We start from the raw sequence: 23,166 nt of genomic DNA, 5'->3' as shown, positions 1-23,166 counted from the left end.
AATTTTCAGACAATTTTTTGTCACCTTTTCATGGTACATGTTGCTCATTTTGTTTTTCCCGTCTTTTTTTTTTAAAGAAATCAAACCATTCTTCTCAGGTTTCAGAGGTGTCAGTGTTTGTGAACAGTGTCTGAATGCAAAACACAAGAAAACTGTCCATCTAGGCGTTAAAGGGTTAAGGGCTTAAAATTGAAGAAGAACAATGTGTGTTTTTAATTTCAGATCTCAGGTGGATTAACATCCAGACCTTGTCCGAAGCCTCCAAACTACTACAGTTTGGAAACAAAAACAGAAGCGCTGCAGCCACAAAGATGAACCAGTCATCCAGCAGAAGGCAAATATTTTTGTTCATTACATTTTTACTAGTATTAATTTTCTGTTTTAACAACTTACAGAAGCTTTCCTTACAGCCACAGCATATTCACCATGAAGTTACTGAAGATCGATGACAGTGCAGTCAAAAGGATTTCAGAGTAAGTATATCTCATCAAAATATGACTTAAAAACAACGTTGAAAAACTGAAGTCACATAGTCATTACAACAGATTTAAAGGGACAGTTTGAACCAAAACAAGAAAAAAGTTTACTCTTACCTGTAGTGCTATTTATCAATCAATGTTTTGGTGTGAGTCACCGAGATTTCTCTATGGCTGATACCTCCAACACTCGGCAGCTCTCACTAAAACAATCAAGACTGATAAATAGCACTCCAGATATAATTAAAAATATATATTTTTGATTTTAGAGTGAACTGTTAATTTAATAAAATAAAAACCAAGAAATTTTCATATAAGATTTGACAGTACAATAAAAATTAGACAGTTGAGCTCATAAACGTCTTTGTTAATGTCAATGTATTAGAGAAGGACCTCTACAACTCCTTTGTTTAAGCATCCACATGCACATTTGTGCATCACCACTAAATGTTTGTAGGTATAATGTACTCATGTATACATTCTTCTTCATATACTTAAAATATATGAAATGTGTTATAAAATAAAAAGAACAAGGGGCAAGACTGGGCTCTATGGTGCTAATATGGAACATGATGTAATTATGATAACAAAAGAGAGAAAAAATGTAGTTTAAAGGGCTCACATTTATTATCATCTGAAAAACAACAAGCAGTTTAAATGGTTATAATTACCATTCTGATAGCTACAGCACCATTAAAGGAGATAAACTACAGAAAAGCGAGTTATAGATTGATTTGTGCTTCTCAGGTTTTCTCTGTGTGACCTGGCTGGCTCTGAAAGATGCAACAAAACCAAGACGTTTGGAGAGAGGCTGAAGGAGGCAGGGAACATCAACAACTCCCTGCTCATTCTGGGGAAGTGCATCACTGCCCTTCGCAACAATCAGACTGACAGGTACAGCTCGTTCTTTTAAATGTGAGATTTTGATTTCAAAAACATGAGGAGAAGGAAATGATGACCCAAAAATGAGCAAGATAAGTAAAAATTTACAAGAAAAATATCTGAAAATAAACAAACAAAAAAAGAAAAGTAATACACAAAAAGAAGCAAAGAAAGTGCTGAAAATTAAAAATATTTAAGTTTTTTTTTAAGCGTAGCAATTCTCAATTTATACTTATGATAATTATAATCATAGTTTTCACAACATTTTCCACCTCATTTTTTAGATAATTTTCTAATAATCCTCCAACATTTCAGATAATTTCACCTTTTACTTATTTTTAGAAACTTTCCCCCATGCTTCCAAAAGAAATCAATCCAATTTGCTCAATTCAAAGGATTAAATAGCTTGTGAATGGCATGTGAATGCAGCACAAGAAAACTGATGTCAATCCAGGTTTCAAAGGGTTAAAAGAGTTAAAATGTAGTGCAAGAGATAGCTTTCATCGGTGTACAAGGCAGCAATGACCCTGTGTGATTGTAGATGTTTTTGCATCATTGAATCCCTCCAACATGTGTGTTTTTTTTTTTTTTTTGCATCGTTAAAGTTCTCTTTTTCTTATGTGTTGATCTTCAGAATGAAGAGCGGCTACATTCCTTTCAGAGAGAGTAAACTCACCAAGCTTTTCCAGGCGGTTTTCCTCGGCAAAGGAAGAGCGTCGATGATCGTCAACATTAACCAGTGTGCCTCCACCTACGACGAGACTCTCCATGTTATGAAATTCTCTGCTGTAGCCAAACAGGTTAGTCAGAGTACATACTGGTGTGTACAAAGAGATGTGTCTCTATATAGAACCACTAATCCTCCGGGTGCTGTCTGTAGGTGGTGCAGGTGATCCCAGACAAGCCTCTGGAATCTCTGGCTCCTTGTTTGGTCGGCCGTGATGGCAAGCCTCTGTTGAGGAATGTGGTGCTCAACAACCAGGCCCTGGAGAGCTACCTGTCCGAGGAGGAGCTGCTTGATGACGAAGACGAGGGTGACATGACTGTGCTGCCACAGAATGTACAACCAATAACTCAATGTCACATTCAAATATAGTTTTAGAAATCCCAGATTACCACCAATGTTATGCCAATGTCACTGATGATGTAGAAAACTGACGACAGATAACGTTTGATTTTAAGTTGTGGTGCTAACTGAAATCCAACGGCTTCCAAACATTTCATGCCAATGTTATCTTAATGTAGAATAACAACATTTAGTCATGAGGTGTGGAGACAAAACCCAATGTCTGCAAGACGTCATTGTGTTAGCGTCCATACAACGTAAAATTCTAACGCCGTTAGACATTTAAAGCATTGTCAAACCAATTTTCATTCCAAGCTAAATTTAACGTCTGTCCAACATAAGAATGCAATGTGTCAACAGTATGTTGTTTATTCTTTCAACATGCTTTTTGTGGTGACAAGGTGGATCACCACAAAAACAGATGATGGATCACCAAAAATTTGCGCAGACATTCATGGTCCCTTGAGGATGAATCCTACTGACTCGCCCAACTTTCCCTCAAGTTCACCATAACATTCACATTTTTAGCTTTTGTGTCTCGACAACTATTGAATGGGTTGCTACAAAGTTTAGCGCAGACATTCAGGTTGCCCAGAGGATGAATCCGGCTGACTCTGGTGATTCCCTGACCCTACCTGTCGCACCACCATTATGGCGAAATTTGTGTTTTTGAGTGCAATAGCTCTATGAGATGGATTTCTATTTGGTGCACTTATTCATGTTCACCCGAAGATTAATTCTAATAACTTTGATGATCCCTTATCTTTTCATTTACGTAAATCATACAGTCAAAGTTTCAATTTCTCCAATATGTTTGGTTTAAGACCAATTAACTGCAAAACTAACATTCTATCCACATCAGCTGTAGGCTATTTCGTGTTTAATGCCAATTAGCAAATATTGTTAACCTAACAGAAAAACAAGATGGTAGACGTAAAATTACCTGCTAAACATGGTACAGTAGTTGGGGAATAACCTTCATTCATTATGAGATACAGTGTGCAGCTCAAAGTTATCTCCAGTAAATGTTCTCCTCACCTAGGAGCTTGTAAATATGATTGAGAGCCTGCGAACAAAACTCCTGGCTGAGCGAAGACGAAACCTGGTTCAGGAAATGGAGATCCGGAAGGAAATGGGAGACGCCATGTTACAGCAGCTCATGGAGAGTGAAGAACTGCGCAGGTAAGTTACTTTTCTTTTTAATTTGCAGGAGAATGCCAGTGATGCACATCTCCATTATATGCACACAGTTTTCATTTTTGTGATTTTCAATATGTTTTTTAAAAATGCTGCCACATTTTCGCTAAGTAAAACCTTGTTAAAGGCCAAATGACACTAGACTTGGTGGATAAGATTTGTTAAACTTTTCAGTCGACAGATAGAAGAGCTGAAGGAGAGCTACCAGGAAAAACTGGAGAACACTTTTGAGATGTACAAGGACGCTATCAAAGAACATGCCTACCAGAGTGCTATGAACAATCTGGAAGATAACTACGTGCCTCTGGATGAGTTCATTGCTGAACAAGAGAAAGTGGAGGTATGTCTTTTAATGAACTGTTCAACTTCTCCCTTCTGAGCATTTCTGCATGGTGTTATTGTTTGCACCACTGTTGCAAAGACATTTGGATCACTTTGTATTTACCCCTGAGTAACTACCACAGTTACTTGCTGGAGACAGTAACTGCAAAGAAGTTGACATTAATACTCTTTGCTTACTGAGGATGGCTACTGATCACTACCAGGGGACAACAAAAGGGATATTCTCTTCTGTCTTGGTTGCACAAAGGTTCAGGTACTTCCTTTGTGCCATAATCTGAGCCTTCATTTTCCCAGAAGATTGTACCTGATGGCAGGCAGAATTACATAGTGAAAGAGAGGCTTATAGGTAACCAATCTAAATGACAATGGTGTCATTATTATAGAGCCATTACATTGTCCAATCAAAATTCACTTCAAAATGACAAGTTGGAGTAAAAATAGTGTTTATTTCTACTTTAAGATATGTTATGAAATTCTGCACATTTTAAATCCCTGTACCTTAAGTCTGTTGTTGTATTATGAATAGTCAAATTTGACCTCATAGTAATTGGTATTGTCCCATGTAAAGCCACCAAAGAAAACCTTCAGAATCCTCAGATTTTGGGCATATCATTAAAACTTCATATTTTTCTCTCACCAACTGTGTAGGTCCTGAGACGCAAAGTGTCGGAGCTGGAGACCTTAACGTCCAGCATCAGAGGAGTGTTTGCAGCTCCAGCAGTGGATCAGTCATGCCAGACTCAACCATCTAAAGGGACAGAAGCAGCAGGTTAGCATCCTGTCTGTTCATACACACAGCCTAACAGAAACTGTCGTCTGGGATGAATATTGACAACTTTATTTTCAATCTTATTGGTTGTAAAGACATTCATATTCAGCATATTTTTACAAATATTTTTATGTTGTATTTTCAAATCATTATACACCAATCAGCTTGTTTTCGCCCCACAGGGGACGATCGATTCAAATGGCTTTACAAAGAAAAATGTGCCATTGAGAGGATGTGCGAGGATAAACAACAGGTAACAAGGACAACATTTTAATTATGTATCTCAATTAAACATCAGCTCAGTGGAGTTATGTAATCAATCTTAATTTTACATGTTCGGTTCAGTTGATTTTGTCCTTAGAGAAAAGGCTGATGGAGCTCAATAAAACGCTTCAGCAGTTCAGAGATGACTTCATGGAGAAATCAGCGAGTTTGGAGGCTCTGCAGAGGAAGGCTGATGATCAGGTGAGGGGATTCAAAGTAGGGGTATACACAGCAGGGCAGGTTCAACACGTAAATAATGACAAACAACTTCAAATGGCACAAAAAAACCAAACTGTTTCTTTTTACTCCATCAAGACAAAATATATAGATGAGGTCCTCCGGCAGAACATTGAAAAGGACAAGGAGATTGCTGACAAGGACAGGGAGATTGCTTCGCTGAAGGCAGAACTTGCCAAACTCTCCCAGAAGTCCCCTGTGCAGATGAAAACCAAGCGGGGCCTGCTTGCCAACATCAGGGAAGCGGTGACCTCTCCAAGGAAGGGAACAACCAGCCGAACGCTCAGGAAAACGCTGCGGAGTGCACATCACTGAAAAGCCCAGCATCTGCACTAAAGGAGATTTTTTAAAAACTTGTACAGTTTTAGGGTACATGGTAAAAGAAACAAGTGTTTCGTCATTTTATTCAGGTGGAGTGTTTCTTGTATTTTTATGTGTGTTTATAAAATAAAATTGCTCAAAACTTCTAGGCATGAAATCTATTTATCTCAGTTATTCCCAATATCAATTCCTTTGGTTTTGGGATGACTTCAAGTCTAAGTACCATTAGTGTGATGTCATTTCATAGCCCCAACATGTATGGTTTTATTTCTCGGGCTCTGCTTTTAACACATAGAAACCGTGTTATGCATGCATACATACACTGCTATAGAAATGTCATGCCACAGAGTTCATGCTTTGAACACAGACATGTGAACCTGGTCAAATGAGGCCGTCCATTATGTAGTGCCTGAGGGGAAATAAACCACAAAGGACCCTGATAGGCTAAAGAAACCTGCATTCAAATCCCTAAGTGCATCACTATTCAATTTGCTTATTTGTCTATATCAGTAAAAATCTATTAATATTCAACCAATGCAATACATGAAACGTAATATTTCTACTTGTTATGTAGCATGTTTACCTTTACAGTTGAATAAAAGAGGTGTATCCAGTGCAGTATGCTTGATGTAACAAAGCAGCTTCCTCAGTTAGTGAAAGGGCCATTGTGGTAGAGACAGCCAGCTGCTCTTGTATCTCTCTGGTCTCGGTGATAGTTAATAAGATTAGCAGTTCGTCTTGACCTGCGTCAGTGCAAAGGGGTCAATCACAGGATTAGCACCTTGCTTAGCAGTTGTATCCATTTTTACCCACTTTTGGCTCGTTGTGGGAGATTTTTCAGACACCAAAGTATGCTTAGTATCCGTATTTGCAATTTATTCATTGGAGTGGATTATCGCAGCATATCATGCAGCTTTGGGATTGAGTCAGCCCTTGGCTATTGAATGAAGCTTCTTCCAGGGGAGGCAGAGGAGCAGGGGCAGCCAGAGAAGTGAAGGGCAGCCGGGCTGAAATCTCGCCTGCTGTGGCAGAGTCTGAGACTCTGCACAAGTCATCCTCATGCCACTTGTAAATAACAAAGTGGGTGATGACTGCACAGTTGGCACAGATAAGGCTTTGGTTGATGGGAAGGCTCAGGTGGATTCTCTGATAAAGGTAGGCTGTTCCATGTTTTAACAGTTTTTATTTAAACTGTGACTGTTGAGGACATAAAGAATGTAAAAAGGTAATAATTCTTGCAAAAACATGGGTAGAAGGCAATGAGCAACCAAACAACAATTGGCTTAAAGGTTATAAAGAAATTAATGAAAAGGTTACAAGAAAATTACCTGAAAATATGGGAAACAAGGAAACAAAAATATGACCTTAATAAAAATACAAATAAAATAAAATAAATACTAAAATATATATTTCTTTCTGTAATTGTAAATATAATTATAAACGTTGTTTTCTGGACTTTTTTTGTAACTTCTAATTATCTCTATTTTCTTGTCACTTTTTACACATTTTTTTGCCATTTGTAGGATATTTCTTGTAAAGTTGCTCATTGCCTTTTTTCCATGTTTTCAAAAAAATTATCTCAAATTGTCACAGGTTTCACAGGTTTAAATGATTGTGAAAGGCATCTGAAAGCAGCACAACAAAACTAATAACAATAACTCATAACTAGAGTTCCGTCCGGTCAGAGTATATTAACACCTTCCACTGTACTTCTTATAAGGAAATGATTGTGAATTGAATGAATGAAAAATATATATATTGCAAAAGAGTAAGAAACTGTTTACAAAGCTATATGTATTGCATCAGCAATTACACCGTATTTACTATGTCTTGTTTTAATCCTTGTGTTAATATTTCACAGACTAAACGTATACAAGACATCTTGGCATCTTTTTTCCCCCTGTGGCTAAAAAAGCACTCTCACTGAAAAGAATTTCTTGGTCCACTGCATCTTTGTAACCCTTCTACTATCTGTGTTAGATAACGTCATGGCCATGCCTGGCATTTTGGCTCAGTTATCGATGCACATGCAGCAGTTTTTAACCATAATTTACTATGTTTTTTGCTATAAACATGATGTTTTTGCACAATGAGAAAAGGTTTTTGGATGTCTTCAACCACATTTTAATTAATAATGGATATTTGCTTGCTATGCAGGTTGAAGCCTTATACAAATACTGTATGGAAAAATATTTTTTAAAAAACCCTCACATACAGTATACAAATCAAACAAATAATAGAGCATATATAACTATCATGGTTATGTTCCCTCCTCATCTATCCATGCTCTGAGTGCACAAGGTTTTTTGGCTTATCTAATAATAGATCAATGATAATAAGATTAATTTTAATATTTTTCATTGAAACCACAGCTGCTGATCCTCCAGGACTAAGCTTATGTCTATTAATAAAAGATTCTTTCCTATGGCTTGCATATATGTTAGCAATAAATCTTTATCTTTTCCCTCATTCAGGTGGTGGCATGTTACCGGCACTTGGCCTCATGTGTTGGTGGATGCACGGACAGCTTGCAGCTACGGGATGAGTTGCGGCAAACACGAGAAAAGGCCCAGATGTTGGCCGTGGCCATCTGTAGTCATCTGACCTCACATCTCCGAAACAAGAGCCTGCCTGGTGAGCAGCGTAAGGAGATGGAGCTCCTCTGGGTGGCCTTCTCCTCCAGCCTAGAGCTCCTCCATGTTGACATGTGCAAAGTTTTCACCATGGGGGACATCTTCTCTTTGGCCAACAGTAAAACCCTGGTGCAAACTGGCCTTCAAGGTAAATCATAGCCCTGCACCTTTTTGTATATGCAATAGTATTTTGAGAGTAGATTAGTCAAGAGAAGCACATCAAGTAAATAATGAAAATGAGGTTTAACTTGGTTGCCCAGTAAGAACATTTTGGCGATAATAAAACACATTATTGTATTCTATGAAATAGTTCTTCATAATTAGTTTTTCTCAATTCAATGAAATGATAAGGAACACCAGAAAGTTCAAATATAGCCGTAATTTCCCCCCATGTACTGTAATCTTTGGGAGGAACATATTTATGTAAGCAGCTGACATGAAGCTCTTGAATGTATATATATATATATATATATATATATATATATATATATATATATATATATATATATATATATAGCCACTACTTTCTTGAGAAAAAAAATGGTAGATCAGATGTTGTCAAAAATATAGTGACTACAGTGAATGTTGATCATTGGTCATTTTTGAGGATGTACTTTGGTGCTAATGGGACTGAATTGCATATGTACTGATGTATTTCTGTCATTAAGCCTTCCCTCATTGATATAGATAATAGAAATTAATATGAATATTTGAACACCAAAACTATCATTAAGTTATGATTTTGGCAACCGAATCATTAGAAAAAATGTTGGCAAACCATGGATAATATGTAGCATTTGCGTGGCATTATATAGCGGTAAAGTTAGAACTTTACATTTAAACAATGATGTGGTTAGCATGTGGTCATGATTAGAAACAAACAAAAAAAACCCAAAACACTTAGTTATGGTCAGAAAAAGATTATGTTTTGGCATAAAATTCCCATTTTCTTTGGCACAAACCCCATGGGAAAAGTAACATTGTCTCTTGCTACAATCCCTGCTAAAAGTCTAGTAATGTTTTGGCAAAAAAACTATTGCTTTCCTGGCTGCTATCTTTGCAGGAAGAACTGTGACAACCTGCTGGACACACAGCAACAAGTTGTAACTGATCACCCAGGTTTTGTGCCTTAAAAAACACTACAGTACATCCACATTTGGTGCCTAACTGGAAACACACTAAGCTACTGCAATATTCACATGTTCTGTTCCTAAAAAGCTGCTGGAGATGGAGCAACAGGTCATTATAAAACATCTGGTTTGATTCCTCAAAAGCTGCTAAAAAACTGGATTGGGCTGGATTCATTGCAGAACTGTTATATTAGGCCTCATTAGTGTTTGACAATGTTAGAACCAGTTCAACCATGTTTAACTGGATGAAAAGTGAAAGTATTTTACCTATTTCTATTTTGGTCATGCAGGAGGAGGCAGTGAGGTGGCAGCTCGGGCACTCAGTCTCCCAGACCTGAATGAAACTCAGAGCCCAAACCTCCCTGCTGGACTAGAGAGCCAGGAGCGCAGCATCATGGAGCAGGAGATCAGCCATATTGACCACATGATTGATGACATGGAGATGAAAGTCAACGTGATGCGCTGGATGGTGGAGCCCCATGGGCCACAGTATGCAGACCCACTCAGCAGCACCGACAGCGCCTCTCTGGCTCTGCTCTCAGTGGATGAGGAGCAGCCTGGACACCAGCCTCTATGCCAGCGCAATCAAATCTTTGTGCTCTTATTGCTGTTTGCTGTTGTTTTGGTGGCAGCCACTTTATCTGTCTGTGTTTTCTTTTTCTCATGAGCAAAACCTTAATACACTCAAACTATTTCTTTTCTGTAAAACCTCGGTAACATTGACAAAAACACCAGTTTTCTCTCTACATACTCCGAAAAAGTTACTTTTGCAAATAGCAGTTTAGTTATCCACTAGTGCATAGATAATGTGTATAAAAATACACTGATTTGAATCTGGATGCAAACCATTTTGCCATTTATTGCAGTGAATACGGAGCTGCCATATACTTTAAACTATCTTTGTTAAACAAAGTGACAGTAAAAAAAAACATGGTTGCCAGTTTTAACTGGTTTAAAATAAAAACAACTATTACAATAAAGGACAGTTGGAGGTTTTTACCTTGTAATAAAAAAGACAGGGCTTATTTTTCCCTTTGTTCTATATCATTGATTGTATACAAAGGTCTTTATATACAGTCATTGTCCCTTAAAGTACATTTTCCTTTCCTGATAATATTAGAAAGACACTTCCTAAGTTTTATTCCTTGTTGCCATTGAGAAGACATATGTGATGATGCTTTGTAGTTGATATAAGCGGAATATTAATTTCCAATAACTTTCTGATTCAGTGTTACTTACTGTATATATAATGTTCACTGTAGAGAATGATAGTGTATCGTTATGCATTATAAAAGTATCAAATTTGATATGACACTGTCTTTTCTTTCATTCATTTTTACTGATTATAACCTTCACAAAGCACCAAATTGTTGTATGCAAAATTCATAGAAATGTACTGAAATTACATGGCATCACACGGCTTCTCTTAAATTATTTTTTTTATTTTTTAGTTCAAACAGGCCAATACAGTTGGACTCTATAAACATCAGCATAGTTTGTGATATGTACTGTGCATCAAACTGTATTTTGCCTTGTTATGAACAAACAAAACTTATTATCATGAGATGACATAAATAGAATTCTATTGTGATGTTTAGGAAATCCAGTCTAAGGAAGAGGAAATACAATTATTTTTACAGATTTGTTTCTTTAGATATTTTTGGGGATATTTTGAGTAAGGGTTGACCAACTGGTTTTTCAGGGACAGTTACTGATACCCATTACAAATAGTTAATGAGACAGATAGCCAATATTTAGAACAAACATGCATTGTCAATGAAAATTCAAATATTTTTGTCAATATTTAGTATTTGGTATATTACAAACTCCTACACAAAACTTTGTTTAAATGCCTTTGGCAAATGCTTAATAAAAACTGAACACACTGAACTACAGCAAGCTCCTGCAATCTTTTTTTTATAAAGTGAAAAAAAAAAAAAAAGAATAAATAAAAGTAGCTCCCTGAGGTTTTACAAAGTAAAATCTTCTCCCGTGTTGACACTTTCTTCGCAGTTTTTAATTAATTTTATCGGCGATCATTAAAATAAAAATGCCGATAAAGATAATCGGCAAAATGTCCAATATTGGCCCCAATAATCGGACGACAATCTGTCCCCTAATTTTGAGCATATTTGAACATTGGGGGATGTGCCCCTTCAATACAGTTACTGCCTATGTAAATAATATTTAATGTAAAAAAGAGGAGGAGGAAAAAGAGCCATTTACAGTAAATTTCATTTTTGAATTATTCCAGTGTTATTTGGAAACACTTTGTCTCTCGATTCCTAATATACAATAACTATGAATATATTTCCGCTATACATTGAAGGTATATGTAGCCTAACCATAACATTTGTTACACGCGTGAGCTTTATTTTGAAACGTCTGACCGGACGTTTGGGAGCTTTACGTCATTTTGTGCCTCTGATGTGTAACTGATGGCAGGGCGGTAATAGTTAACCAGGGGAAAAGTTACCGTGTGTCCCAGACAGAGACAGAGACATGTCCAGGGCTCTCTCAGACGACAGTACAACCCTGCAGCTGTTGGAAAACAAACTTTGACAATGGTGCTTAAACAGTGTCGACTGAAGAGTTTTGGTGGTAACCGTCCAGAAAAGTGGTATGACCTTTCTTTTCATCAAGACAAAGCTAGCAGTTTTGTGCCAGCGACCATTTCCCCAAATATGTCGAGTTTGACAGCTATCAACACATCTCCGTGTATCATCACTCCACCCCGTATGAGCTCTGAGAAGCCGCTATGGAGAAAGACACGAGCTGGACGGAAGCTTATGCATCTCTCTGCAGTGACACAGACGTCCTCGAGAGGTAACGTTAACGTTACATTTCTTAACCAAAAGCGTAAATATGACATCTACCCGTAAACGTTAAATAACTGTATTTTAAACCGTGTGAGCTATAATAGCTCCAGTTCGTGCTAGAAATCAGCACACAGTGAAGTGACACAAATTAAAGTTACTTTTTTTAAAAAGCTACGTGCCCTTTAGAATCCCCCACGTGACACTTTTTAATATATAGCGACTCATAAAACAATGTCAGATCAATGTCCACCTGAGATTTGTTATGTATTTCTTTGTGAGTGTCAAAATAGAAGCACCTAGATAGATGTTTCGTCTTTGAATTGCAGTGACACAAATTAAAGCTATTATTTTTTAGGCTACCTGCCCCTTAAAATCGCCCACGTGACACTTTTTAATCTATAGCTACTTATAAGACAATGTCAGATCAATGTCCACATGAGCTTTGTTGCGAATTTCTTTTTGGGTGTCAAAATAAAAGTCTTCTTCCGGTCTGCTTTGGTCAATTTTACTGAAATGTTAAACCTATGGGCTAACTTGCATGGATGATATAAATGGAAATTGAAACTTTTTAAATGCACCATTCAAATAAGACTTACTACCAAGTAGTTTTCCACTTACAGGGGATTTGCTTTGTTTTCAGGCATACATTTAAACATAAAATAAACATAAGTATATATATATATATATATATATATATATATATATATATACAGTACAGATATGACAAATGTACTTAACATAACGAATATGCACATGTTTTGCTGTTTCAGAGTAAGAGGGCTGTACCGTTTTATGATGTGCAAAAATATTAATCAGAAGATATGCAAAGCTCACAGTAGAACACATATATACAACTACAACCTTTACAGTAACAAATCTTTCCAACCAACACAGTGTTACATATTTCTAAAACCAGACCTTGATGCCATTTCTGCAGTGTGTTTTCAATAGAAACCTTTGCCCACATCGCACATTGTATTTACATAATATACTCCATGACCTCTTAATTTTTTTAGCGTGTCACCACCATAGAGTGTTATTGTTGTGGTTTGTTTTTTTTTTGTTTTCTTTTAAATAGAAATGTTCTATAAGTTAACTATCTATTCTTTATGTGGCTGGCATTTGTGAATTAATTAATGATTTTAAATGGAAATCATTTTTATTGATGAGATCAGTTCTCAAGATTGTTTTTTTCGCCTTTGAATTGCTCAGTAAAATAAAATGAAATCATATTCATCCTGTTTAGTTTGATGTATCAACAAGTTCAGCGTTATGTTTGTTATGTACTGGCAGAAATTATAGCATAGCAGTACAGAGAGAATAATAATAACAGCAACAAATAAACTAAATGATATAAAAAGTGTAGTCCAAAGTATGCAGTGGGCATTTCACAAAAAGAAAGGAAGTGAAAAGTGATACCTCTACAACTCCAGTGTCCAGGAACTGCTGAATTTCTCTGACTTTCATCTTGTTATTGATTTCAGAGCTGAGTACCTCCACCAGAGCCTTGCAGTATTTTGAAGCAGATGCACCAAAGTGTGAGAGCGGGAAACTGCTTTTTGATACGCATGCAGTGGTGCGACTCTTTGAGGAAAACGGTTTGGCTTCTTTTCTGCTTGATATTACTTCATACTGTTCAAACTGTTGCTTTTCCTCATAAACATTTCCCATGTTCCAGGTTTCACGACTCAGCAGGCTGAGGTGATGGTTAAAGTGCTGGTGAGGATGACAAACTCTAATATGGAAGTCATCTATAACGACATGGTTACCAAAGTGCAGCAGGTGAGACTGAAAGAGGAGGCTTGTTTATTGTATGTTTACTGTAAATACAGATCTAAGCAGTATGTCCACCTGTTTCTTCTCTGTGTGTCAATCAGAGACTGTGCCACTGGTCCCGTTAAGGTCACTAAACCAAGAACATTAAGTTTGTCTTCTACAGCACATTTATTAAACAAGAAAACACAGTTAACTTAGTAGATGAATATGTGTTTTGTTGTATCAAAGTGCAAAATAGTAGGAAAAAAACACCACTAACTTCCTGGAAAACGTTGACTCTCTCCTGGGGCATTTCATTAGCAGCACATTAAAATGATAAACAACATTATGATGACGTATTTGATTATGATGTAGTGTGATTTGGGAATTCTATTCCCCGGGGACAGAGATCTCTAAGGAATTTGGAGTATGAGAAACATTACACTACATTTCTCCTTTATATGCTGGTTTCCTGGATAGGATAAGAGACGTTAATAGTGCAAAACAAAGTGTAGCTCAGTATTTAGACAGCATTGAGTGTTCAGTGTAGGAAGAGGAAGGAAAGTCATCAATTAAGAATCAGTTTTTTTTAAGATTTAGTTTCATTCCTTATTAGTTACAAAAATAGAAAAAAAGATAGGGGAAAAAAAAGATATCGGGGAGATTTGACCGTGGATATGATTTTTTTTATACCTTTTGATGCCTTATCAGTTATAGACAACCAAACTGGTTTGAAGGACTAAAACCTTCAGAAAGATCTTCCATACCTGTTAAAAGGAGCTATTGTTTGATGTTTACTTTTTTGTGTCCATATTGTAATTTGTTTTGCAGTACTACATTTCTCTGTTGAATTTTTGATGTGTGTTTATTCATTTTGGCAGGAGATCATGTTGCAGCGTGTGATGTCTCAAATAGCAGCTGTAAAGAAGGACATGATAATTCTTGAGAAGAGCGAGTTCTCTACTTTACTTGCAGAAAATGAGGTGAGTGTATTTATGAGCTGCATCTGTGCTGTTAGTTGTTATAGAGATGTAGTCTCTTAACTCACATCCATGTGCCTAAACTGATTTTTTTTTGCGACCGATTTTCAACGCAACTTGCAGGTACAAATCAAACAATAATTGCTGTCAATATGACGAAGACATATCAATAATAACAACTGAAATACATATTTGACATTCCCTTAATGAATGAAATAAATAAATAATAACTTCATGTATATTATACAGCCCTACTATTATGACAGAGACAATAACAGATACAGAGAAGCAACAAAAAAGAAAACACACCTGCATGTTTTCAATGCTTCCATGTGCCTAAACTGACAAAAATACATGCACATGCATCATTCATTTGCAAATTATAAAGGAGGAATATAGAATAGATTGAAGTTAGACAGTTGAATGGATCATGCCAGCTAATATTAGAGTGGAAGACTGAATGATGATCTTGTGTCATGTTTGCCTAAAGTGTGTTTACTGTGCAGAACGTTCTAATAAGCACTTCCTCGTGCTTCTGTCTGTTCTCTTTTTGATTCATATGACTTAAAATGTTCAATATTTTACCATTTCCTCCAGAAACTAAAGATCCAGCTATTGCAGCTCAAGGTCCAACTGGCTGTAAGTGATTATTCTGATTTATTAAATCACTTTATTTACAGGTTTCAGTGTAAGTTTAAAAGCTTTTTATCTTTTTTTTGTATCTCCATTGCCACCTTTCAGGATGTCCTGAATAAAGTGCGCTCGGATACGATTATCGACATGAATTTGGAGAAAAGTCGTGTAAAGGAATTGGTAAGTGTTGGAAAACATAAATACGTTTTCTGAGATCCGCCCACTGTACTTTGGATTTTTTCTTTTTTTGTCTCGACTTAGACATATTCAGAGAATGATAACTTTATTTTTGACAGTTTCTAAATCCCACTCCTTGTATTTCTCTTCTAAATAAAACCTATTTTATTACTTTCAGAAAGTAGTGCATGAGAAGATGCTTCTAGAAACACGGACTGAAATTATGGAAATGGTTTGTATTTGTTCAGTACACCTCCAGTTCATGTTTCCCATTGTATTACATATAATTTTTAGTTACTGGTAATATACACAATGAACAATCACAGGTCCGACACTGATACAGCAGGGGAGTTTATAGTGGTCTCTTAGATGAGCCTGTACAGTATATACTGTTATTGCTGTAATTAAGTGCAGAAAAAAGTACTTAAGTACCAATAAAAAAGTTCTTATAATGACTGTCACTGATTGCTTTAACTTAAAAGCAGTTTGGCTTATTCTCCCTCTACAAAAGCTTTTACACTGTCAGTTATAAATGTCTGGTAGGTCTTGGTGTAGTTTATTTTTAATTATTGTGTCTTATTGCCTTTTTTTTAACAGAATGCAGAGCAGGATCGTCATTTGACTCAGACCAACATGAAAATAGACACTGAAGTGGCTGGTTTGAAAACTATGTTAGAGTCTCACAAACTGGATACTATAAAATACCTTGCAGGTAGGACATTGCATATTGTTGTTATGTGGAATCAGCAATTATGACCTTTAGTGCCTTTATCATAGTGACTTAAACCATTTTTAAGTGGGTTAATATGGGTACAACTGGTGCAGTTAAAAAAGCAATACTCATTTAACAAGGATTCAATACGTTAAAGTGCTCATTTTGAAGGCTCTAGTTTAAACTTAAATTACAAAGAAACAATGTTCAAAAGTAGTTATCAAACATCTGGCTGAATAAAAATGAAGTAATTGAACGTTTTATCACTGTGACTCTGTGAAGACGTGAACTAATGATTGAATTTTTTTATTCCTTTCTCTTTTAGGCTCAGTGTTCACATGCCTCACTGTGGTCTTGGGTTTCTATCGTATTTGGATGTGAGCAGCACAATGATTATGATTTTCATATAACCTCTGGTGACACTTGAACTTTAATGCATCCTCTGAATAGAGCTTTCAGAGACAAATCTCTCACATTCAGAAAGTTGGCATTATCTGTGCAATCTTGTTCTCCTCTCAGAAGTAGTAGTTATGGGAAGAAAGGCTCTGCCACATGATCACCGGTGAAAGCTTCTGAAATAATGCATTTTTTATGATGAAATTCAATGGTTTTTAAGCTGCCTATTATTATTTCATTGGCTACCTCAACATAACTGATGAATATGCTTATCAAAAGTTTTGGACAGTCCAATTTTATTCAGATGTCCCCAGAAGGTCTCATTGAAATAATGTTCTGCAGACAAGTAAAGACTGAAGCCTTATTGATATAATAAGTTCGAAATTGAAGTTAAACCTTTTAAAAACGTTATGTATTTATTTTGTATATGTATGTATTAAGCTGAAGATACCGTATGGTAGAGAAGAACAAAGGAAGGAGTCAGTGTGACTCTTAACCACTATATTATCATAGACAATTAGCTTGTGTTTATCTCTGTGCAATGCAGTTGCAGAAATATTTTAACATGACTGATTTACTTATGTTTTTTTGAATAAAATGAATTGTCAATAAATGTAAACTTTGTGCCATCACACAAAGTGTTTCTTTCTATTCATGATTTAGTGTAGGATTTTATTGATGGGACTGTTTTTGGGAGGTGGTCCAGTAATATTTTTTTGCTCTTTCTCTGCCTTAGATTATTATTTTTTCCTAATCACGTGGATTTATTGTGTCCCCTGTATTTCAAAAATAGTGTGTATCACAACTCAGTGATCTGAAAATGTGAGTTCAGTAACAGAGTAAGGTTTATTGCCAATGACAAGGTTTTCACTTACAAGAAATTTGTCTTTGTGTTTGCTTTATAAATTAAACATATTAAAAGGAAATAAAAAATAAGGCAAAGCTCTGTGAAAATCAGAAAATGAATATAGAATAGAAAATTTACAAATTAATTATGAAAAGCATACTCAAAAAAAAAATACTGCATCGAAATAGCTAGACGTAGAAGTGATTGTAATCATTTTTATGACGTCAGGGGTGAGTAACGGACAAATATGAGTAATCTTGAGATAAATAATACCAGGAAAATAAACAGCTGATTGTCAGCATCATTGTTAGTTTCTCCTGGCTTTTATTTTGAAAAACACCTGAACCGGAAGTACTTGCACTAGTAGAACTGATGTAACGTTATTCTTCACTATCTACACGTGTGTAACTTAGCTGTCAAAGAAGCGTTTATCCGTCAACAACTACCCACATGACATCGAATTGTAAGTCTACATGTATGTGTTGTAAATGGTAGTTTGTTAATGCTCAAAGTTTAAACAAAGAACAGCTAGCGGCTAAGCTAGCAGACGGAACTAAAGTAACGTTAGGTAATTAAAGGATGGTTAACTGTACATTTGTAACGACATGTGCGGTTTTCTGGTACTAAAACACCATAACTTCAACTCGACAATGTTGTGAAATGGTTATCTACATTTTTAGACTTTTGTTCAGTAATTCCTAAACGTTACGTTACAAGCTAGCAGTCTCATTTAACGTCAGCTAAGTAAAGTTCAGTCAGACACATTCATTCCCCTGACAGAACAAACTACTAAGTATCTAAGAAATGCTTGTCGTCGTTTCAATAGCTTGGCTGCTTTGTCACCAACTGATATGCTAAATTAAGCTTTATCGCGTTTTAACAGGCACCGCTGTGTGCTTCCTCTGCGACAATGAGTGACGCATTCAGTAGCAGCTCGGAAACCGTGATTCAGCGAGTGGTGGACGTCGCTGTGAGGACAAACGCACCTCTGGAAAAACTTGAAGAGTTGTATCAGATTAAGAAGACTTGCGACTTCATCAGTGAGCATCGTTTTGAAAAGGTGAGGACATCATGTTCCCTTCAATCGTCTAGTCGTTTAAGTTAATTTGTATAGAGCATTAAATGTCAACACAATATTTGTTAGAAAGCTCTTTTCTACGTTTGATGAGTTTGTCTAAAAATGTTCACAGGTTGCTCTGCAGTTTCCTGATGAGCTGCTGGTGGATTCAGTTGCAATATCAGCAGAGATTGAGAGAAACAGTAATGCCAAGCCGTTCATTTTGGGAGATACATCCTATGGCAGGTAACATACACAAGGTTTATATGAGAAATCACAATTTGCAGGCACTTTAAATTGATCAACCACAGCTATAAAACCACTGATTGGTGAGGTGAGTAACATGTTTCATCTTGTCACAATGCAATGTTCCGCTTGGAAACTATGGGCAAGGCATTCATGTGGATGCCACTTGACACGCAGCACCTAACGAAACGTTGTTGCAGACCCAAATAGCAAAAGTACTTTGCAATGGCAGAGCCTCTCTGAGATTAACGATGTGCAATGGATATAATTAATAAAATAATAAAATATTGCCAGTGGAATGTGACAAAGAGCTCAAGGTATCAACTTGGTTTCCAAATTCCCCAGATCCCAATCTGATTGAGCATCCATGGCACATGCCAGTACTTACAGTGGGGCCTCCTTGGTTTGGCCTCGGCTCTGACCTGTTGAGGCACTGACATATTAGATTTCCTGTGGTGTCTGGCACCAGGATGTTAGCAGTAGATCCTTTGAGTCTTGTGGGTGGTGTGGTGGCGCCTCTGTGATTTGAAAGCCCGGACAATTTCTCAAGATCTTTGTCACGTTCTTTGGACCATTCTTAAACAGTCTTTGCAGTGTGTTATGGCACATTTTCCTGCTGGGAGAGTGCTGTTGCCGTGAAGGGGTGGACTTAGTCTACAGCAATGTTTGGGTGGGTGCTTCTGCTTGTCAACTGGCATCCACATAAATACCAAAACCCAAGTTTTCCTAGCAGAACATTGCTTTTTATGAGGTGATGAATGTTATTCACTTAACCTGAGTGGTTTTAATGTTGTGGCTGACATATGCTTTGTATGTGATCATTTCCAAGTTTTGATCATGTGGTATTTTGAATTAAGAATAGCTTTTGTAAAAAAAAAAAAAAAAAAAGTGATCTCAAAAGTGAGGTTAAAAAGCTCTGTGTGTCGTTATTTTTGTCACCATGCTTAATTTTTTTGTTGAATTCTCTTGAGCAGCTGCTGTGTGGACGAGGTAGCTGCAGAACACGTTGGAGCCGACTGCATTGTGCACTATGGCAGCGCTTGCCTCAGCCCGTCTAAACGGCTTCCCCTGCTGTATATTTTTGAGAGAAGAGCGGTGGATCTTGAGAAGTGCGCTTCTGCCTTCAGAGAGCTTTACCCAGACACACAGAGACACATCGTCATCCTCTATGATGTCAACTATGTTCACGCTATAAGTAAGCTATTCTACAGAACCCTGCTGTATGCTCTTTAATCTGGTGTATGAAAGAGGGATTATATCAGGGTTCCCATGGATCCTTAAAAAGTCCTAAAAGGCATTAAATTCATTTATTTAAAAATTGGGTCTCAGTAGGTATTAAAATGTCTTAAATCAATCTTACATAAGTCTCAAAAATGCTCAGACATTGGAAGTAGGGATCATTTTTTATGACATTACATTGTAAAATCTCAAAATAAATGATACTATCTTTTTTGTCTTTTTTATATTTATAATTTACCAGATGCCTCATGCATTAACAGCACAAAAAATATTTTATTATTACAAATAAAATTTAGACAAAGTTGTTCTTAACCTTAAGTAATCGGTGTTGGTTAATGTTGTTTTTTTTCCTTCAGTTTTGATTATTGTAAAATTTGTCTTAAATTTCACTGCAAGTGACATAAAAAGTCTTAAAAAGTCTTAAATCTATCTTTCTTTAAGCTGTAGGAACTCTGGTATATGTTCATGTCATGATATTTGGTAGATATTTTCACATCTTAGCTGATTAAGGGTTTGTTAATGGTTTTGTGTTTGACTAAATACAACATATATATATATATTTTTTTTCAGATGATCTTGTGACGCTCCTTTCACCAGAGTACCCAAACCTTGTCATCTCAGAGCTTGTTGTTGAAGGGGAGCAGTGTTACAGTCACGGTCGGATTAAAAGACAACACAAGGACACGTCGGAGCAAGATGAGGACGGGGTTATCTGTCAGTTTGGGAGGCAGCTCTCCTTAAAAAATGGTTTAAGCATCACAGATTACAGTATGTTCTACATCGGCCAAGAGGGAGTGACACTGAGGAACTTCATGATGACTTGGAATCGGTGCTCATTTTGTTCTTTTGACCCCATAAAAATGACTGGGAGGGCCGAGTCAGTAAGCGTCAACCGTGCACTGATGAAGCGATATTACGCTATAGAAAGGGCCAAAGATGCTAATGTGGTCGGCATCCTGGTCGGCACGCTTGGAGTGGCCGACTACCTCAAGATCATCCAGCAGCTGAAAGAGACCATCCGAGCAGCCGGTAAGAAGAGCTACATATTCGCCATGGGGAAACTGAACGTGCCCAAACTGGCAAACTTCCTTGAAATTGACATTTTTGTGTTAATTGCGTGTCCGGAGAACTCGCTGCTGGACTCCAGTGAGTTCTATAAACCTGTCGTAACACCGTTTGAGATGGAGGTGGCCTGCAACAAGAAGAGGGAGTGGTCAGAGGAATATGTCACAGACTTCAGACATCTCCTGCCAGGTAGGATTGGGATTTATTCACATCAGAAATAAAATAACTCCTCTTAGCTTTTTTATGTTAAGGGATTACATTAAAATAATAAGGGGATTAAATGCTGCATTAAATGTTATTTATGTTTATCAAAACAGTTCAGGGAAGGTTTGCTATCATCGTTTAAATTAAGTCTTAAATGTAGGCTGTACTCAAAAATAAAGATTGCAAGGTTAAAGGGGCTCTTTTTGAAATTCAGAGTGTTGTCTGCACACGGTTCTCAATCGGGGAACCAGAGGGGTGCGATGCTTCTGCGACATCTCCAGCCTAATATCAGTGGTAACCGCAGTATAAGCACACTGCCAAGTGGCGGCAATGAGTTAACCAATGGGATACACACATGCACTAACATGCACAGGCGGCCTGACCAGCTCACCACAACAAACCACAGAGAAGCTCGAATTATAACATACACACACAGAGCAGGACTTCATTAGCTGCTCAGGACACCACATCTCCACTATATCTTTACATATCTAATATTAGTTTGCTGCTGTATTAATGTTCTGTATGTTACATATAGAACCTTTAAATTTACTATAGAGTTTGAAAAATCTTATTTACTTTTCGAAATGTGCATTGGAGGCCTCAGTGAATATTCCTCTTTTAGTTATTCATGATGAAATTATTTGTATCAACTCCATTCTACATTTTGAGATATTACAGGGATGGTATTGCATTTTTCTTGACTCAAAGAAAAGACTAAAACTTGCATACCCTCCCTAATATGAATACAGTTCTGTTGTTAATAGCCAAACAGCCTAACGAAGAGTCTTTTGCTGCATCTAATTTATTTATTTTTCCTCTCAAACTTGCACCAGGTGGAAAAAGTCATGTGCCTTTGGCTGATAAGCAGGAGGGGGACGATGAGACAGACGTGTCTTTAATCACAGGAGCTCTGCGAAGCAAGAATCTGTTGAGCAGTGAGCCGGCAGTGTCCTCTTTTGGGTCTTCGGTGGTCCTCAGGAACCAGACGCTGACTGTAGCCACCAACTCAGCCGGTATGCCGCATATAAAAACACTGTTTGCTTTCATTTCCACACAGCCATATGTTTTATTGTGAAATTTCACACACTTACAGTATTTGGGCATGTGAGCAAACACTAACAAAAGTTCTCAGTCTACTTGTCACTGTCTCGCACAAACACACTTATAAATATCTGGTATTACATCACAGGTTTATGCTTTCTCCTTTCAGCATCTTTTCTGTCAGAGAGAAGCTGGCGTGGCTTAGAGCAGAAGCTTGGGGAGACACCTGTGGTGAAGGCAGTAGAGGGCAGGAGAGGCATAGCTATCGCCTATGAAGAGGAAGGAACGTCTCCATCATAATTTAACAGTAATCCGAAGTCTCGCACTGACAATTCAACCACACCTGCAGGTATTAGATGCATAATTTAATTTCTTGAATCTGTTAGGTTTTCAGAAAATCAATATCTGATATCAATATGTATGTATTGTATGTCAGTATCACTACTTTTTATTATCACAATACTTTCTGAATCTCAGAATGTACCTGATTTTATCCAAACATTACAACTTGTCAAACTTATCCAATGGAGTTCTGTCATCATTTGGTTTATTTTAAAGAGAATATGTTATAAATTAGTATTACATTGATATACAGGCCCTGAGTAATCAAATTTAGTTTCTTATAAAATGGTTGGGCATTTCTGACCACTTTTCAACTTTTGCTTCTTAAATGTT

At 36.9% G+C, this 23,166-nt stretch overlaps 4 protein-coding genes across 4 annotated transcripts in view; all 4 read left to right on the top strand.

The window, feature by feature from the left end:
* LOC121960992 (kinesin-like protein KIF20A) overlaps positions 1-5,711 on the top strand; it is a 9,051-nt gene extending 3,340 nt beyond the window's left edge. Inside the window, exons 2-12 of the mRNA XM_042510892.1 lie at positions 223-334; positions 411-473; positions 1,224-1,370; positions 1,993-2,158; positions 2,239-2,418; positions 3,467-3,606; positions 3,796-3,961; positions 4,612-4,732; positions 4,915-4,985; positions 5,078-5,197; positions 5,312-5,711. Of these exons, the coding sequence (XP_042366826.1) occupies positions 223-334; positions 411-473; positions 1,224-1,370; positions 1,993-2,158; positions 2,239-2,418; positions 3,467-3,606; positions 3,796-3,961; positions 4,612-4,732; positions 4,915-4,985; positions 5,078-5,197; positions 5,312-5,548 (1,523 nt within the window). The 3' untranslated portion in view covers positions 5,549-5,711. The remainder of the gene's footprint in view (positions 1-222; positions 335-410; positions 474-1,223; positions 1,371-1,992; positions 2,159-2,238; positions 2,419-3,466; positions 3,607-3,795; positions 3,962-4,611; positions 4,733-4,914; positions 4,986-5,077; positions 5,198-5,311) is intronic.
* Positions 5,712-6,613: 902 nt separating this feature from the next.
* LOC121960415 (regulator of G protein signaling 9 binding protein) lies at positions 6,614-9,984 on the top strand. Its single transcript, XM_042510083.1, has 3 exons — positions 6,614-6,709; positions 8,029-8,335; positions 9,608-9,984. The coding sequence occupies exons 1-3, from the start codon at positions 6,614-6,616 to the stop codon at positions 9,982-9,984; spliced, it is 780 nt and encodes a 259-aa protein (XP_042366017.1).
* A 1,772-nt stretch (positions 9,985-11,756) lies between these two features.
* On the top strand, positions 11,757-17,415 carry mcur1 (mitochondrial calcium uniporter regulator 1). The gene is made up of 9 exons (XM_042510500.1): positions 11,757-12,143; positions 13,621-13,734; positions 13,815-13,918; positions 14,773-14,874; positions 15,469-15,510; positions 15,613-15,684; positions 15,860-15,913; positions 16,279-16,393; positions 16,719-17,415. Exons 1-9 carry the CDS (start codon positions 11,882-11,884, stop codon positions 16,772-16,774), a joined length of 921 nt encoding a protein of 306 aa, XP_042366434.1. The 5' UTR covers positions 11,757-11,881; the 3' UTR covers positions 16,775-17,415.
* A 580-nt stretch (positions 17,416-17,995) lies between these two features.
* On the top strand, positions 17,996-23,011 carry dph2 (diphthamide biosynthesis 2). The gene is made up of 7 exons (XM_042510287.1): positions 17,996-18,099; positions 18,520-18,696; positions 18,827-18,939; positions 19,914-20,134; positions 20,749-21,432; positions 22,284-22,463; positions 22,661-23,011. The coding sequence occupies exons 2-7, from the start codon at positions 18,547-18,549 to the stop codon at positions 22,789-22,791; spliced, it is 1,479 nt and encodes a 492-aa protein (XP_042366221.1). The 5' UTR covers positions 17,996-18,099; positions 18,520-18,546; the 3' UTR covers positions 22,792-23,011.
* Positions 23,012-23,166: the final 155 nt, after the last annotated feature.

This window comes from Plectropomus leopardus, chromosome 21 (assembly GCF_008729295.1).
Source record: "Plectropomus leopardus isolate mb chromosome 21, YSFRI_Pleo_2.0, whole genome shotgun sequence".
Classification (NCBI taxonomy): Eukaryota; Metazoa; Chordata; class Actinopteri; order Perciformes; family Serranidae; genus Plectropomus; species Plectropomus leopardus.
The sequence above is the reverse complement of the archived record's forward strand: the minus strand, read 5'-3'. Positions and strand labels throughout refer to the sequence as shown.